Source organism: Erithacus rubecula, assembly GCF_903797595.1.
Source record: "Erithacus rubecula genome assembly, chromosome: 17".
Lineage (NCBI taxonomy): Eukaryota > Metazoa > Chordata > Aves > Passeriformes > Muscicapidae > Erithacus > Erithacus rubecula.
In genome coordinates this window covers 12377358-12396727 of record NC_136669.1, presented here as the reverse complement: position 1 = coordinate 12396727, position 19370 = coordinate 12377358, and the positions used below count along the sequence as shown (strand labels likewise).

Genomic DNA, 19370 nt, shown 5'->3' with positions numbered 1-19370 from the left:
AACCCTGGACAAATATGAGGAAAAAGTTCTTGTGGCTTTTGTTGAAGGCTGGCTGCAATCACCAGGACTCCTGTGCAATTATCCTGGAGCTCCTCTTGGATCAGGAGCCTGCCCTGGGCTGGGCAGTGAGAGTGATCTGTGTGAAGCGGGCACACTGTCCCACCAGCACTCACTGCTGCTGGAATCCCAGCTCAGGCAGCAGCTCCTGCTCCCTCACTGCTCTGGGGGTGTCTCCATCCTCTGCCCATCACAGCTCATGGTGTGAGCCATGAGAACGTGAGGCTGTGCCTGGGACTGCTGGAGGCAAAGCAAAGCATTGGGCTTGTGGTGCTTGAAAACAAAGCTGATTTCCTTACCAGGACAGGGGTCTTGATAGGGAATATGGTATTTGTGTTAGTTAAATACTGCAATTCCATCTTGTTTAGCTCTCACAGGCACTGTGCTGAGTCACTCCTGATTGCTTTATGCAGAACATGCCCTGCCTGTGCCTAAAGAGGGTTATTAAAGACTGCTGAGTACAGAGAGCTTTAACAAAGAGATCTCAGAGTAAACACTGACATTTGTTACTGCCTCTGTTTAGCACTGCTGAAGGTCCCTGGGAACTTGGGAAATTGAGCTGTCAGATCTACGAAGATGAAATGAAACTTTGTTCTAAGGCTTCAGTCCCTCAGGAAAGTTTTTCAGGTCATTTAGCGTTGGTACTGTGAAGAGAGCTTATTATTATTATTTTCCTAAAAATTATTCCCTTTCGTTGATAAATGTAGAGTGACAGCTTGGCATTGCTCTTAGTCCATTTGTGTTTGGTTAAGGCAGTGCCTGAAAGATTGACAAGGCATTTTGCAGGCAGCTTGCCTGCTCTGTGGGCAGACAGGACTGATGGGTGTCAGATGGAACCACCTCAACAATTGACTTGCAAGCTGTAGTTGAGCACATTCACAGGATGACTTGGCAAGAAAGCACAAAATGTTCCGGGAGCAAGATTCACTTCTCACTGTTTCCAGGCTTAAGCATAGTGGTGTTAAAAAAGAGAGAGATTCAGGGGATGGTGGAATGACACTGAAGCCAAGGTTTGACTCTTAAAAACTCTTGGACTGGGTCATGCCTGAGATTTTGTCAGTTTAATTTGCACGGAGAAAAACCTCAGTGTTTATAGAACTCTTCTTTGGATTACTACCCTAATGAGTTTTTTGTAAAATGTGTATTCTGTATTTCAGAGATATAAACATGGGCTGTTTTAAACACAACAGATTTTCACCCTGAAAATATTAGTTGTGAATCAGAAAAACCAGAAAGGCTTCTCAATTGTCAATTCCATGACTAAGGGCATGGAAAGGGCTCTAGAGATTTAAAGTTAAGGCTAGGGGAGCTCTGGCCAAGGTTTGGCTGTCAGTGTTCCATGCTGTATGAGCCTGGGGGAAGAGGCAGCTGCCAGCACTGCTCTGGGCAGTGTTCTGGTGTTGGTCTGTTCTGCTGGGGACCCAGTTCTGCAGGTTTTATCTGCCCCTCATTCCCCCTCCTCCCCAGCCATGCAGGCACAGTGGGGAGCATTCTGATCTCTCAGCCTTCCCTCCAGAGCAGAGCTGGGAGGATGGAGCTGCTCTCTGCACAAGTGATTAAAGACTAAAAATGTAACACAGGCTTAGCCTTAAATTCATGTTTCCACCTTCAGGCAGCTGTAGTGAACATTGGCTCTCGGAGTTGCAGTGCTTATCAGCACTTTTCTGAATATAAAGGGGTATTATGGCTTCTGGTATCAAGCCCCACAATCTGCATGCAGGATTCTTTTCCTTTAAGACGATAATCTCTCTTCCATTGCTTCCTCAGTGCCTGAGGAGTGAGGGCCAAAACATGAAACGTGCCAAAATCCACTGTTCCTCTGGACAGGCAGCAAGGAAATTCACCCTGTATTACAGAAATGTTATTTACAAGCTGACTGTTGTTAATGTGTGCTTCACTATATGAAATAAAATAGTTTGGTTTGGGACATTAATTTTTGGCTCTGTGTTCATTTTACTGGGTATCCTTTTCTGACAGGCACAGCCAGTGGTGAGCTCTAACTGTTGTGGTTATTTTTTAACTAGATGCCATTTGATTTATAACCAAGTGACTCTAATTGAAGCATCAGTAAGCCTCAGATAACAGGGCAGGTCCCAGACAGAGCAACTTCCCATGTAAGTTCAGCTTTAGTAAATAGCCAGGGAGCTGGTTGTGTGTTGGGAACAGATCAGAACACCAGGAGCCAGTGCTGGAATGTGCCTGCTGTGGATGGGGGGACGTTTGGGCAAGCAACAGGAGATATAAAACATAGTTCATCTAGATCTACAGAGTTGGGATTTCAGCTGTTCCCTGTGCATATGCAGAAGCACAGAGGCTTGCAGTACTGAAGCTGCAGTGCTGTCCTGCCCAGTGCTGAATTTCAGTCCTAGGCAGAGCAGGGCCCACAGCATAGCCCATATTTGTTTATTTGAAACAAATACTCAGCCTCTTCTGCTGCTGCTGCCAGAGCAGACCCTGCAGCTCAGCTTGTGACTGTCAGAGCTGTGCAGGAGCTCTGGGGTGGCAATGCCCAGCTCTCTGTGCAGACTGGCTGCTGTAGGCTGGGGGCTGCTGTTTCTTTCCCTGTTTCCATGCTGAATGTGTTGGCAGTAATGCACTGGCTGTGTTCAGTTTGGTTTGTTAAAGCCAAGCAAATGCTGAAATGAGCATCTCCATATAACTCCATTTGTAAAATTTCATGTGCTTCTTCTCTCTAGCTCAAAAAATGCAGTCTTGTCATTTCAGAGGAATGTGTGATGATGGACACAAACTTGGAAAGCTTTTGTCTTGTGGCAGTGGATCTCTGGAAAGGTTAATCACACTCTGAAGTCAGGATTGGTTTGTATCTGGAACCTGGCTGGGCACAATGACCAGGGACTGGTGGAGTTGCCTGTGCTGCAGGATTTCAGTGCTGGAGCCTCAGAAAATCCAGTGTCACTCGTGTCAGGGGACACAAGGTGGAAGCTGTTATGCAGCTGCTGAGACAGAAACCACATCAGATTACAGCTGGGTCTCAGGGCAGTCCATCACTGGGGGAAACTGAAAATTCTCACCTTGCACTTTTCAATAGTGACTTGGAAATTTGCTAAGTCACTTCTATAAACCAAGGGGGAACTGTTTAAAATGCTTCTTCTGTCCTGTGAGCTTCTCACAGATTGTTTTATCCTCCTCAAAACCTATTTTTAGAGAGATTCTGTCTGTTTTGAAAGTATGAGAGATATCTTTCCTTGGATTTGATGTCCATTTCAGAAGTGAATTCTCACCTGTCATGTACAATTTTGTGTTGGCAATCAGCCACCCAGAGCTCTAACTGCACATCTTCATCCCTTCAAACTAAAACAGCCACAAATCATTTTGACTCCTAGCTCTGTTTAGGGAACAACCAGAGATGAAAGTTCCATCATGAATAAATGAAAGCTTTTTGTGAATTAAAGCTGCAAGTTTTAGCTTGTGGAGAAGTTTGAATTCAGTGCTTTATTTAGGATATGATTCAGTGCTGTGACATAAAGGGGTGAAGGTGTCAACCTCAGCCCATGGGGATCCACAGGGATGCAGAGATCCACCCACAGCTCCTGGGGATCCACAGGGATGCAGAGATCCACCCACAGCCCATGGGAATCCACAGGGATGCAGAGATCTACCCACAGCCCATGGGGATCTACAGGGATGCAGAGATCCACCCACAGTCCATGGGATCCACAGGGATGCAGAGACCCACTCACAGCCCATGGGGATCCACAGGGATGCAGAGATCCACCCACAGCCCATGGGGATCCACAGGGATGCAGAGATCCACCCACAGCCCATGGGGATCCACAGGGATGCAGAGACCCACTCACAGCCCATGGGGATCCACAGGGATGCAGAGATCCACCCACAGCCCATGGGGATCCACAGGGATGCAGAGATCCACCCTCAGCCCATGGGATCCACAGGGATGCAGAGATCCACCCACAGCCCATGGGGATCCACAGGGATGCAGAGATCCACCCACAGCCCATGGGGATCTACAGGGATGCAGAGATCCACCCACAGCCCATGGGATCCAGAGGGATGCAGGGATCCACCCTCAGCCCATGGGATCCACAGGGATGCAGAGATCCACCCACAGCTCATGGGGATCCACAGGGATGCAGAGATGCACCCACAGCTCATGGGGATCCACAGGGATGCAGAGATCCACCCACAGCCCATGGGATCCAGAGGGATGCAGGGATCCACCCTCAGCCCATGGGAATCCAGGGGGGATGCAGAGATCCACCCACAGCCCATGGGGATCTACAGGGATGCAGAGATCCACTCACAGCTCCTGGGGATCCACAGGGATGCAGAGATCCACCCACAGCCCATGGGATCCAGAGGGATGCAGGGATCCACCCTCAGCCCATGTGTAGGGTCCCCACACCAGAGTGGATGGATGCCTGGAGGAGGCTGATCCAGTGGGAGACCCAGGAGAAAATCTTGGTGATGAATTGACCAAACCCTCCCTGTGCTGTCAGTGGGAAGGAGGGAGGGGCTGGGGGGAGAAAAGATCTCTTTAAGGACTTAATTTATTCTCATTATCCTCCTCTGACTTTGCTAGTATAAACTCACTTTGTACCTCTAAACTGAGCATGTTTTGCCCTTGGAGTGTCTTTTCTTGAACCCTTTGATATTTTTTTCTCTCCTCAGCCCAGCTGTGGCAGGGGAGGGTTGTGTGGCTGCCTGGAGTTTGCCCAGTGCCAAACCATGGCATCCATGAAAATTCCAATTTGGCATCTATTTGAGGTCTTGGGATATTGACAAAATTCAAAGTGTCTCTGTGGAGCACAGAATTAGATACAAATGATGGCTCTGGGTTCCACTTTCTTGAGGAGAAATCTTTGGGAAGAAGACACAGGTCCAGCCCAGAGGATTTGGAGGGACACCCTCATTCATTTAGAATGCAGTCACAACTTTTTGCTCTAAGTTCTGACATCTTAGAGCACCCCAGAGACACTGAAAATTCTGGCAGAGCTCACTTGTCTGTTGTTATTCCAGTTTCCATAGCATGCCATGGAAACAGGCTTACCCTGATGGCAGGAGCAGGGAGGTGGTTATGGGGGAGTGATCCTAGCACTTGGCCTTAATTTCTCTTCCTGGTGCATCCATTCTCTGCCTGTTTCAGCACTTTCTCAGAGCATCTCCCTTCCTTCTCTCTGGTCCTGTGTTTTACTGCTGTTTTTCTTTAGCTGACTAAAGGTACTGTGGTACATTAACATCAGCTACATAATTTCATAGCTTGCATCCCTTCATAAACTCACTGTCCAAAGTATTATTTCCTTGCAAGAGATATAGATTTATTTTTCTTAAATATACAAATTTTAAATTGCCCTCAGGACTCGAGCCATTTATTCTTAAATGGAATCTTATTTATTGTAATCCAGTTCCAACTGATAGAGCATTCCTCATATTATTCTGACAGAAATAAACAGGGAGCTGAAGTGCTATCTTGGCAGAGTTAGATGAGCTGGTAATAGCTGCATGCAACTGAATTTTCATTTCACTTTTATTTATTGGAAAGCTATCCTAGGATTTTGAATTGATTCCTCACTTTTGTTTGCATTTATATGTATTTCTTCAATAAAAGGAAGAAATGTCGTGTTATTTCAGGCCTCATCAACCTTCCTGAAAAATAACATGAATGCTAGTATATAAGGAAAATTGAAATACTTAACTGTAGTTTTTCTATCCATGCCAAGAGAAACCTGTGCTAAACCAGCAAGTGTTCAGGGCAGAAGGTGGCTTGGAATTGCAGGTGTGCATTGACATGGCATTCAGAGAACAGGTATTATAATGCTTTAACAAATAACAGGTGGTGCATATGTTAATTTTTCTGTGACTAAAGCAAACCTAGGATTACAGTGCTGGGGGGACTCCCCAGACCCTGGGCAATGCTGCCCTGAGAGCAGCTGAGGGAAAAAATCACAGCCCAGGTGTAATATAGTAATATTATAGTAATATTTCAAATGCATATCTGCATCAGCTCTTATCATGGCAGTAGAGTCCATGGCATGCTGCTGCTGGTGGAGGAAGATGAGTATGCTTTGGGCAGTGGATGATGCTCTGGGCCATTCCCTGGGGAGCTGGGATGCAGTCACCGTGTTTCCCAAGGCATTGAAAGCAGAGGGTTGCAGCCACTGTTTAGCCTGTAAAACCTGCTAATTCTCCACAGCAGTGAAATATTTATTTTCTGAGTCAAGCCTCTGTCATGTTACACTAGCAACAGTCCCTACAAAGGAGATTTCTATGCAGGTAATGTAGCAAAGACTGGGCAGAGTATGTTCTGGTCTTTTTTTCTGAAAGACTCAATGTAATGCTTGTTAATTTTACAGCAATAGAAGAGATACCAATTCTAAATAAGTGAACTTCACAGGCATGTAATTGTTCCCAGGAATGTGACAATGTGCTTATATTGATTATTTTCTTAAGTCTCAGCCCTAGAAAATTGATCAGAGCTTGGCTAAGTATTTTGGGGCAGGACAAGGCAAGGTGGGTGGTGGATTACTCTAGCAGAGTATTAGTGCTTGGATTTGTGCATGGCTCTGTTTTCACTGGTGCCAGAGAATCACATGAAAAGTTATCTTCTGTGAGGAGCACCCTGCCATAGTGATCAGGCAGGTAATAAATTTAAAATATAATCATTGACTGAAAATTCTGCAGCGTAAGAAATATTTCTGTGCCTGAGGGAACAAATGGTGTGCATACATCATGTGCCTGATCTTTTGCCTTTAAATCCACTTAATGAAAATGTTGTCTAGTAGGGGAATTAAGCATTTCCTGATGGGGTGTTTTGGTGATGGGGTGCCATGGGAGAATGTCCCTGTGAGATTTCCAGCACTTTCTGCTTTGGTCGGTGAAAATCAGGAATCATTGGAAACATTACCCCAGGCTGTTTGGAGCAGAGATACAGCCCAGCTGGGTTTCTCTGAGCTCCTAGCAAAGACAGTAAGTTTTGATTTCTTATCTGAGCTGACTGCAGTGTCCCAGGGGCTGTAGCAATCAGCAGTCCCTGCGGGCAGGGTTCATTTTCTGAATCCATGGGGACCTGTGCAAGGGCGAACCCTCCCAGCCCTGAGACCTGGCTGATGGTTATCACTGCTCGCCTGATTCTGCTCCAGATTGTCTCCTAATGCTCCCAGATAAATGTTCCTGAGTGACTTGTAGGTTACTGAAATCTCCTGCCTCACTAAACCCAAAGTAATTCTGCTCGGGAGATAATGGGCAATGTCAGCATGCTCATCTGTGCCCTTTGTGATTACATTCTGAAAGTATTTATTTAACTCTCCCCTTGTTTTGTCTTTTTCTTCACCTTGATTTCACAGCAGATCCTGCAGTAATTTCCCCACTTCATGGACTGCTGGAGGATTAGGAAATACATGATCATTCAGCTGAGCAGGAGTAGTTAGGAATATTCTGAGTTTCTTCTTGCACTGGTCATATTCCTCATTTTGGGGAGGAATCTCCCCGTTCTTTATAAGGCTTCATTGCTCAAGTTTCTGAAGCTTCTTCTTGGCACATGAAAAAGTTAATTTCCCATTAAAAAAAGCTCCTTGTGTGTCTTACATTGCACTTTCTGCTGTGCATCTCAAGTTAGTGGTTGTTTCTGTTCCTTTACCTCAAACAAATAAACCCTTTTTAAAAAATTGCTCTTTTCTTGTGTTTCTAATCTTTTGAGCCCTTGGACAGCCATGTCAGGCTTCTGTTTGTTTTTCTGCTGTGGAATCTCATGCTATTAGACACATTCAACTGCAAAATGAGTATTTATATGATTTTAGATGATATAACATTAATATGCTTATCACTCCTGGTGAATCTCACCCTTGTTTCTTGACTCACTGAATCAGTATATTGGCAGCTCCTGACACACAGCCATTATCCTTGGCTTGTGATAGTGGGATTTTACAGAGAAGTTTGCATTAAATAGGATCCAGGCCCATGGATTTTAAAAAATGGAATATTTTCTTATATCCAATAAATAAATTTTTTTTTTGGTGACTTTATATTTTCCAGTTTATTTCTATGTAACCTTTGATTCACTGAGTGTTATCTGGTGGTAAAGGGCAGCATTCCTTTTTGCTAGTGTATCATCAAAGGGGAATCATTATACTCTATAAATATATGAATACATCAGAGTTGATTAAATTATATTTTGGTGAAGTGTTGTCTTCCAGATAAAGCTGAATTATATAAAATGGCTCCACATTCCAGTGCTAACTATGAATTGTGAAACAGGGATAGTGTTGTGTGCTCCCTGCTCTGAAGGACAGAGTTGGGGTTGGTTTTCTCTTCGGGTACAGTAGGGAGGTATTTCTGCTGTGTAGAACAAGAGGTGAAACCCCTCAATAATTCCAGATTCACCCATGCAATAAATGATGGGAAGGCCTTGGACACCATCCCTCTTGCCCACCAGTTTGAGAGAGAATTCTACTGCTGTGAATTTCTGCATGGAGCATTGTTCTTTGCATGCCTGGAGAAACCTGGGAATTGTTCCATACCCTGGAGGAGATCTGTGCTGGATCTGTGCTAGGGAAGCCACAGTCTGTTCCTGGTTTAAAGGGTTCCTGTGTTAGACCATTTTCTGTAAATTGATTTCAGTTTTTGCTGTCTGCTCAGCCTTGTGCATCCTTATGTCCTCAGCCCTTTTCATCAGGACATTGTTTTCTTTTCATTGGAGAAGTCTTACAGGAATAGGGAGTCTCCCCTCCAGAATATCTAATATTTGCTTCATTCAGGAATTTCTGCTGCTTGGGTATTGATTGTCCAGATTGTCTCCTGCTGGGGGACCCAGAGGAAGAAATAAAAACCTGTCAGGAACTTTGCATTTAACAAAGCAGCAGCACTGCAGTGAATTGGACATGGGAAAGGAAAATTGTGTTCATTTTGTGGGAAAGAACAGTGGGGAGGAGCACAGTGAGCAGGCACCCAGTCCTGGGGCTTTGGAGCTTTTCTGTTACAGCCCAGAAAGGTTACAGAGCTCAAGGAAAACTTTTCAGGACAGGGACATGATGTCCAGCCCCTTTAGAGCCATCAAATGCAGTCTTGTGCTACAATGAGAGCACACCAAGTAAACTTAAAAGAAAGATGGATTTCTACTTAAAAGTTTTCCCTCCATGGAAGCAGTTGAAAATATTTCAAGTTGTTTCCCTTTTCTGAATTCTAGGATAGGAAAAAAACCAAAACAACATTATTCTATTTGCAGTCTTTGCCATTCCACCCTCCTTCCCAACAGAAGGAAAGCTTTCTTTTTGTTGCTACCACTTTTTTATCCTTTTCCCCTTCTCTGAAGCTCATACTTGGGGCTGCCCACCCTTCATGGATCTAAATGCTCCCAGCACAGAGCTGGGACTCCCTGCATGGCCCCAAAACCTCACAAGGCACAGACTCCTTGCAGAACCAGACCCCTACTGACTCCAGGCTCCCTTGGCTTTATTTTCTGTTGTAAAACCTCATGCTTATGTTGAATGGGTGTGATGAGAAGAGACCTGCTCTGAATCCTTTTTACCAGCCCCAGTTGTACCCTGCAAATCAGCTGTACTGTACCATACAGCACCCTGATTTATGTGAGACATCACGTACTGATGCCTTTATAGACAGCAACTTAGTGTTTCAGAGGAGTCTGCATGTTACAAAAAGGGCAGCAGGTGTTATTTAGACTAAATTGACCTTGAAATTGATTTCTTTATTTTATGACTTACTGAGGGGAGATTAATACTTTTTTTTTCCTGCAGCCTGAAACAATTTACATGGTAATAGAAGGCATAGTCAGTCAAATAAATTGCTGGAAGTAGTGGTGTTCCAAGAAAGAAAATATGGATCTTACTTGCATTGATTCTTTCTATCCCCAGGGAGTAGCTAAGACTTTTAACACTGGGGAAAGACTACCAAAATTTATTTGTCCCATTAAAGGCAGAAGAATGGATAGTAATGTCTGTTAGCTGACATTTACTCCAAACTTTCAGTTTGAGGGGTTGGGAGAAGGCTGTGCCTCATATAAAATTTAGGGAGCGTTTTATTGTTATTTCTTGATTTCTCTAAGGGCAGATGGATGTAATGGGAATCATAAGAAACTTCTGGAAAGTCTGGCATGGACACAGCACACCTGCCCTTGGTAACAGAACAGGCCCTGAAAACAAAACAGCCTGTAAATGGTTGTTGCAATTCCACCTTCGAGTACCAAGTAGAAATCACCTCAAAATACAAATGTTAATGGAAACAAGAGACCCAAAAGAAATTGCCTGGAGGAGGCACTGATAGGAACATGAAGTGTAGCTCTACAGGAGGGAGAAACTTTTTGTTTATTGTGCTGCTGCAGTGTTGGAACAGTGTAATTTCCATTTTCCTGCAGCCTCCAAGACTAGTGTGTAGTTAAATGATTTGTCAGTGGCACAATACTTTGCATAACCTGAACATGTACCAGATATTATTATGACACATTACCTGAAAATGAGTGCAAAAGCAACTCCACAAACCAATTTTTTGTTTGCTGTAAACACAGAAATGGTCTAGAGGAAAGTGTCTTATATGTGAAAATCATCCTGATGAGAATTAATCTGCTTTGTCCATCAGTGCTGAATGCTGCTGTTGCAGCTGTGCTGAGGGAATGGTGATTTCAGCCTGTGCATTACAGGAGGAGGAGAAGGGTGGTTGCTTGGGGGATCCCAGTCCAAGTCTTTGGAATTACTGGAGAAGGGATTTGGGCTCTTGCTAACAGGTTTAGATTAGTCTAGATTGGTGGTGGAATTCTCTGTTCCCCCCCCCCCCTTACAACCTAGACCTGAGGAGTTTTTCCAATTTTTGCTTTTATTTTCTGGTTCAATGTTGATTTTCACAGGTGGTGAGTTATTAATAGGGAGCACACCATGAGCTTCCCAAGGTGTCCCACATGCGGCATTGGCCTAAAGCTGTTTATTCATTTGTTACTGGTTCACAGAGCTGTGCAATGCTTAGAAATCAGCTGGGTTTGGGGGGGAAGAAGTATATCTGCAAAATAGCTGCTTCAAATGTCATATTTATTTGGAACTCGGGGCATTGCCTTCTGGAAGAGTTGTGTGAAACAAAATGTGTTGTCTCTCTGCCTGCCTGCCTCTCCTAGGGAGGTTCCCAGGAGGAGCAGCCCTGCAAAAAAGGTTAGTTTGGATTGCCATAGTCCTTCCTGAGCACTGGGGAGCTGTGATCCCAGCCTGAGGAGCTCTGGAGCACCAGCAGCCTGCTGGGGAGGGAGGGGGAGGAAATGGGCACAGAGTACAGAATATAGAATATAGAATACAGAATACAGAATACAGAATACATCCATCCTGCTGCACATCCATCCTGTGCACGGGGGGACAGCAAAGCAGGACAGGGAAAGGGCTCTGGGGACAGCAGGGACACAGCAGCTCAGGTGAAGGGGCAGAGGGAGGAGAGTGGCAGGAGTAAACTTGAAGAAGACCTGAAAAGGCAGCACAGGCACAGCAGCTCAGTGGCACAGCAGTGGGCAAGGGTGTGGAGACACTATTAAATCATCCAGGGCTGGAGTAGAGAAGGTTTGCTTGGTGGATTTTTTCAGTGTTGGTCTCAGTTTTCAGCTCCTTAGAGTGGACAACAGTGACTGCTGTCCTTTGTGGGAAACAGAATTGGGCTGCAGGGGTTTGTCTGGGAGGTGATTTGGATGGTAGTTTGGCATCTATTTCCACCTTGTAAAGTCTGTTTGCTGGCACTTCCGATGAAGGAGACAGTGTTTGCCATGGCTGAATTGAATGGAGAGTGAGGGATGCTCTAATTTATACAATTCAGAGACTGGGGGATACTCAGGGTGAAGGAGTGGAGAATTACTACCAGCTCCCTGAAATATCATCTGTCTCCTGGGTCATAGCACACCTCCTATAAATAAAGGCTCTAGGAGCTTTATATATGGAGGCATACTTGATGGTGATAATGAAAAGAAGTTCATAGCAGTTACTCTTTGCTTGGACAGGCCTCAATTTCAGCTTATCAGACTTTAATTCCCAAACATTAGGGGGAACTGTGTAGCTTGGCTTGCCATGTAAACCTGATCTTTATGGACAGGAGTGGCATGACAAGAGGAGGCCAGCCCTGGGAGGCCTTTTCAGAATACAAATATATGTGTAATAGCTGTATTCATTAGGGAAGAGACCAAAATTTAACGTGCTGACTCTTTCTAACATTTCATACTAAAATCAGAACTGCTTTGATTACTGCCCTGAGTCTTGCACTTGAATTGATTGCCCCTGTATTTAGACACTGTGGCACTTCTACCACCTGTTAAAAGCCCCTCCAAGCCTTTGTTTCTGTATTTCAATAACAGCAGAGTACTCAGCTTATTCTCATGCCAAGCCCCAAACTGCTTTGTGACCTGTGGAATGCCAGCAGGGCAGAAGAGAAGCTTCCTGAGGGGTAGAAATTAGGGATTTTACCTTGCTTTAGGGAGGACCTAGATGGAGATGTGACAGAGGAATGGTGAGCCATGGGCCTGCCTCCTGCACAGCCTGTGCTGCAGGGTTTGAACAACATCTGCAGGGCTGGTACTAAGCAGGAAATGAGCCAAGGTCCCTCGAGTGGATAGAGGGTCATTTGTCATAAGATGCTGGGAGAATTTTGGCTGAGAAACCCAAATTTCATGTGCAGGCCTGGCTCAGGAAGGGCAGTGGAGATCTCCCCCAAGTTTCTGAAAGGCAGCAGCTGTATCATCATCCTGTCCTTCCCACCCCACTGCCTGCTAAAAGAGACATCAGGCTGCTGGCTTCTCTGGGGATCATCATGGTGCAACCAAAAAATGTGTGATTTAGTCAAAAGGGTCTAAGGCACGAGATGAACAGCAAGGAAAATCTCTCTAATCAAATGTTTTACTAATGGCACCTCCAAGTCTAATTATAGTGGTGCTCAATGTGGGTTTTTATTCCTGATATATAAAGTGCCAACTATTATCTTTTATCTGACTATTTTTTTCCCCTCTTCTCTTTTCAGGACTATAAATCTGATGTTATGACTCTGGTTTCCAGTGCCAAGAACAGTCCTCAAGGTCCAGTAAGTAAAGCATCCTGCTGAAGAGATTAGATTTTGTAACTGAGTTTAGATCTTCTTTTAAATTGTTTCAGTCATCAATCACTGGCACTAACTCTTACCTGTGACACTTTGCTGATTTTGAAGTGACTGCACTTGAATTGGCTTAAATGCTCTGTAATATGTGAATATTTAGTACAGGGAATATGTGTCCTAGCAAAGAGAGGCAAAGTGGTGAGAATTGTTGCAGTTAGGTTCATTAATAGCCCCGTGGCTCTTTCTTGTGTGTCACCTCCACAGGGGCCAGTGATACTCAGCACTGGCTGATGTCACTCAGAGTTAATCACTGGTTGCAGTCAAGTTCCTTTAATTATTTTTTTTTTTTTGTCTTTCTAAAGCAGTAATATCATTCTACAGGGCCTTTCCAAGTGCCTCTCCTTGGATAGTGCCAGGAATTGAAATTATGTCACTCTGTGAACACTTAGTTTGGGTGCTTCACCCCCCTCCTTTTTCTGATTATCTAATCTGTATCCCCTCAGACTGGAGGCTGTAGGAGTGTGGATTTATGCCAGAATAAGGAAATACTCAGTATTTGGAATGTTTGGCAACCCCCTGTTCCCTGTTTGCAGGCATGATTAATGCTGTTTTAAACATGAACATCAAACATTAACAGTTCCCTGAAGGGAGGAGGTGGTTGGACCTCCTCCAAATGAACACTGCCTTTCAGTTGGAAATCTCTGCCTTTGAAACTGCTTAGTCACACCAACGGAAATACAAAAATATCTTGAAAAGTGAAAATGTGTACAAGAGATTTTTATCTTAGAGGATTTGACAAGATCTTTTTTTTACCCCATATATCAGGGTTTGCAAGAATATCTTTCAATAGCTCTTCCTGCTGGAACATCTTGCTACACAAAGTCACTGCCTTTCTGTTAGTTTGTCAAAAGTTACATTTCAGAATGATGTTCTGAGAGATGGAGGTTTATTTTTAGAAACTTGGTTTTTTGTGCTTCATATATTTGCATCAAAATTAGGTTTGTGTCGGTTAAGAAGGAATGTTTTGAAGAATGGTGTAGTGTTCTTCTGGCTGAATGTGTTCCCTAAACTAGAAAATATTTGTACAAGTGCAGAACAAGATTTGATGAACACCTGTACTGAGAGGGTGGGGGCTTTACTGAATTTCTTGGTCAAACTGTCTCATGCAGTTCTATTTTTCTTTTTTTTTTCTTTCTTTTTTTTTTTTTTAATTTTTTTTTTATTTTTTCTGAGACTGAATCCTTTTGTCTGTAACAAAGTGTCCTCAGGCTTTGAGGTAGTGACTTAACAAACAAGATTTCAATTGTCTTCCTTGAGCCTCAGTAGCTTGGACTTTAATTATTTTTTGCTTATTTTTGAGTGATGGAAAAAGTTCTAAAGGCATGGTTAAGAATGCATTTTGATGTACTGAAGAGGGTTGTGATGGAAAGAGGAAAAGCTTTCCAGTTTTCCATGATATTTCTTATGTCACACTACAATGGCATAAAAATAATGAGTTGGGAGTTGAGCTTATTGCTCTTGAAATTACACTGTCTCTGTTGTTGCTTGGAAAAATTGTTTGTTGTTGTGATGGATGAGAAGGAATACGTAGATTTTTCAAGTGTGTTGCCAGATCACTGCTTATAGAACAGTCTGGTAATAAAAGGAGAGTTGACAGATGAGAATTCAAATGGACTTGAGAACGAATCATTGAATAATGCCCCAGTTCCAGAGCCTGAAAAGCTTATTTAGAGGGGTTTTTTTATTTTATTTTTAAAATAATTGTTGGCTGCTTTTCCTGCTCCTAGTGACAGATCCTATATGAAAGTCTAATGCAGCTCAATCTCAGGCTGAATTCACTTCTGTGTTACATCACTGAGACTGCTTTGAAAGGGCTGGAGTCACTGTGATATAAAACTCCAGCAGGGAGTCAGATCTATCAAACTTCATGTTTCCTGATAGCTGGAGCTGCCTAATAGATTGTTTGTTAAATAATTCAAGATGTTTTCATTAAGCTGAGTGATTGAGTCTTTTAAAGCCTTTCTTTTGTTCTTAAATCTCATCAGGCAGTTAGTTGTACCTGCAGAGCTAAGAAAATCTAACTGAAGGAATTATTATTGGAAGCTTTAGGAAGTTGTAAAATTACTGGATGGATTTGGGCTGGATCCTTGGATTTCTGCCCCTTTTTCCTATGGCTCCCTCTAAGTGCTGCACTCTTCTATCTGCAGCTTCAGTCTTCTCTTAGGCTGCTTTAAATTCTCCTTCCTGCTTATTAAAGGTTTATGTTTTCTAAAGTGCTTTTGCTTTTCCCCCAGTCTCCATTTCTCACACTCTTGTCTATATATTGATATTTGATAACAAATATCATGTACTGTTTTTTAATCAAGAAATGTTGAGAAAAGGTAGTGGGAATAAAATAAGACTCTTCAGGGTAATTCAGGAGGGACAATAATGATTTTTGCTGAGAAATAAAATCGCTGCAAGAATTGCTGGCTGTGATCTGAATAGAAATGTGATAGTACCTGAAATTACTTCATCTCTGCTGCAGCTTCAGGAGGAAGATCTATTAGCTGTGGATAATGGCTTGCAAAAAAAACAGAAAAAAAAGGTGGATTTCTTTAAATTTCAGATTCCTATTGAATAGGATGCGTGTTAGCATTCTTAAAAAAAAAAAAATAATAAAAAAAAAGAATCTGTCACTACCAGGGAGAGAACAATAGAAGTGAAAGCAAAAATAACTCTTCCCTGAGCATCATCACAGAGCATTTGGATAATGGGTTGGGTGGGAGGGGAGAGTCTTCTGCAGAAGGGAAAAGAGAAAGTGCATTGTGCAGCATCTCAAATAGTTACATAGAGCTGATGTAACTTGTGCCAATAAAAACAACAAATCTGGGGTATATCAGGCTAAGTTTGGTTTTATTTCTCAAACTCATCTATAGAAGCACTGGAAAATAGAGGAAATTCCTTACAGCTCTGTCATGAGGATCAGAAGGGGTTTATGATGATTGGAATACAGCACGAGGGGAAAGTTTTACCTGAGATAATTATTGTGGGAAGATTTTGTGAAGTTTTCCATCACATTATTGATTTGAGAATGCAGGCACATGAAATGCTGCTGTGTTAATGCACAGCAGATGGGAGAAGTCAGAAGCAGGACAGAATCCTGAGTTTTGTTCCTTCCAGCTCCATCTGCTCACAGTGTTTTACTCCCCATTAATGCACATGTGTGTTTTTTATCCCAGCAGAGGAATTGGCCCCATGGCTGGAGGTCATAGCCATTATTCCAAATATTGTGGATAATATTTCCAAATAATCTGGAAGTGTCTCTTTGAAAATACTCCAGTGTTATTTAGTTTCTATTACTGGTTGTATAGGGAAAACCCCCAAATTAGAAATGTTACTTAGTGGTGAATGAAGTTAGGACAAATTCTTAGATCCTACAATTCTTAGAGCCAATCTCCTGTAATATACTGACACCTTTTCCCCTTTCCATCAGCCTATACTTGTGTGCTGTTATTAAATCAGGTGCTGAATGTTGTTTATCAGGGTTAACCTTGCCTGGAGTGGTAATGGTGTGGTGTCTACAGATTTATTATTCCTAGAGAAGCAGATCTCCAGGATAAGTTGACACGGTTGAGATTTTGAGTTTTTCATTGATTAAAATTGAGTTAGGTGTCATCTTTTCTGGCAGGAGAGATGAAACTGAGAAATTGCCCTGTTCTTGCAGCCCTCATTTCACCATTAGAGATTCTTCTGTGTTTGTGCTTTAGCCAAGGAGGTGAGAGGCTAAATAAAATAAGAATAAACAATTTCCCATAGCAGAAAATTCAAGTGCTAACAAGCAGGTGAATCCAGAGAGCTGCTGAAATGCCAAGTATGGTTTGATAAAAGATCCTTGAACTTTCTTGAACACTCATGATTCTGGTGTGGAAAGAAAAGCGGTGGCTGGACAGCAGCTAAACACAGAGACACAAGACATGTCTGAAGAAGAAATGCAGTTCTTTTAAAAGGAATTGCAGAAAAAGCAAAGGACAAAACCAAAAGCCTTTGCTGCTGTTAGTAATAAAGTTTTGGTACTTCTGAATACTGGAATGTAGCAGACATTCAAGGTGGGGCTTGTGAGCATGCTCACAGTGTACGAATAAATGAATGGAGATGAAAAGAAAGCAGGAAAAGGCTGTGTCTGCACCAGAGCTGTGTAAAGCTGTGCAGGAGTTGATGTTTCCACTGCCAGCAGTACTGAACTGGTGCAGTGTGCTCCCATGGATGGATACCAGACACTGTAACAAACAGGGCATAAAAATACATTTTGTGCAGCAGTTCTGTAATTTCTGCTTCCATCATCCAAGTGAAACTAAAGGGGAAGTAATCATTTTGCCTTGCTTGGCCTTTGAATCTTAGTTTTCAGTCAGGATTTGCAATAATGTGATTGGGAATATTGGGGAAAAATGAATGCAGTTATTGATTTGCTTAAAAGTTTGCCCAGCAAGACATTGTATAGCTGCCCATCAAACCATGTCTCCTGAGCTGTGGTGTGGGAGTCAAATCTCATTCTTTTTGATGCTTCTATCAGTCTTAGAGGCAAATAAATCTATGCATCATTAATATGAAAAGTATTTATAGTTCAGTTAATATATTTTTATTGTAGTTTTTTTTTTTTTTCTTTTTTCTTTTTTTTTTTTTTTTTTTTTTTTTTTTTTTTCTTTTTAGCCATATTAGCAATGTTTGTAAAGTACCAATACTCAGGATTTGAAAAGAAAACAAAACCAAGCAAACACCAAACTCGAAAATCTGCTTCTGGAATCCAGCAATAAAAACTTTGGAGAATTATGATGAGAATCAGGGTTTCTATATCAGGATGAGGGATATAAATTAGACAGTTCCCTCTGCCAGTGGTCCCTCTCAATAGCAGTACTGTCACTTGGACAAACGTGGTGTGATGTGTATTGGGGGCCAATTTATGGGGATGAATCTTGTGAATTCCTACAGGAGGGGATGTGGGACATAAGGAACAAGGCAGAGTTCTGTGTGTGGGGTGAGTGAAGGAGTCACAGAGTGCTGGCTGGGGTTCGGGTACCAGGGATGCTCTCTGGGATGCACAGACGCTGGGATGGAGATGGTTTGGGTACCAAAGATGCACAGATGGAGATGGTTTGGGTACCAAGGATGAAGAGATGCAGAGATGGAGATGGTTTGGGTGCCAGGGATGAAGAGATGCAGAGATGGAGATGGTTTGGGTGCCAGGGATGTGCTCTGGGATGTACCGATACAGAGACGGAGGTGGTTTGGGTGCTGGGGATGCAGAGATGGAGATGGTTTGGGGCCAGGGATGCAGACATGGAGATGGTTTGTGTCCCAGGGATGCACTCTGGGATGCACAGATGCCGAGATGGAGATGGTTTGGGGCCGGAGATGCCGTGATGGAGATAGTTTGTGTCCCAGGGATGCACTCTGGGATGCACAGATGCCGAGATGGAGATGGTTTGGGGCCGGAGATGCCGTGATGGAGATGGTTTGTGTCCAGGGACGCTCTCCGGGACGCACAGCGCGATGCCGAGGTGCCATCTAGTGCCAGCGGCACAAAGTGTGCGCGCAGCCCGGCACAGTTCGGAACGGCCCGGCACAGCCCGGTACAGCCCGGCACAGCCCGGTACAGCCCGGTACAGCCCGGTACAGCCCGGCACAGCTCTGCACAGCCCGGTACAGCCCGGTACAGCCCGGCACAGCCCGGTACAGCCCGGCGCAGCCCAGTAGAGCCCGGCACAGCCCGGCACAGCTCTGCACAGCCCGGTACAGCCCGGTACAGCCCGAAACAGCCCTGCACAGCCCGGTAGAGCCCGGCACAGCCCGGCACAGCCCGGTAGAGCCCGAAACAGCCCGGCACAGCCCTGCACAGCCCGGTACAGCCCGGCACAGCCCGGTACAGCCCGGTACAGCCCGAAACAGCCCGGCACAGCCCGGTACAGCCCGGAACAGCCCGGCACAGCCCGGTAGAGCCCGAAACAGCCCGGCACAGCCCGGTACAGCCCGGTACAGCCCGGTACAGCCCGGCGCAGCCCGGTAGAGCCCGGCACAGCCCGGCACAGCTCTGCACAGCCCGGTACAGCCCGGTACAGCCCGAAACAGCCCTGCACAGCCCGGTAGAGCCCGGCACAGCCCGGCACAGCCCGGTACAGCCCGGCACAGCCCGGCACAGCCCGCCACAGCCCGGCACAGCCCGGTACAGCCCGGCACAGCCCGGTAGAGCCCGAAACAGCCCGGTACAGCCCGGCACAGCTCGGCACAGCCGGTCCTCCTCG

The 19370-nt window shown here is 44.3% G+C and overlaps 1 protein-coding gene across 12 annotated transcripts in view; it reads left to right on the top strand.

Annotated features, from left to right (window-relative positions):
• The window catches only part of RBFOX1 (RNA binding fox-1 homolog 1), a 1017140-nt gene that overhangs the window by 66434 nt on the left and 931336 nt on the right, over nt 1-19370 (top strand). For 10 of the 12 annotated variants that reach the window (XM_079320750.1, XM_079320739.1, XM_079320746.1 and 7 more), the window contains exon 1: nt 13028-13080. In XM_079320750.1, coding sequence (XP_079176876.1) covers nt 13039-13080 — 42 coding nt within the window. In that variant the 5' untranslated portion in view covers nt 13028-13038. Of the gene's footprint in view, nt 1-13020; nt 13081-19370 lie in introns of those variants that run through there. The other 2 variants (XM_079320738.1, XM_079320785.1) reach the window with 1 other exon arrangement.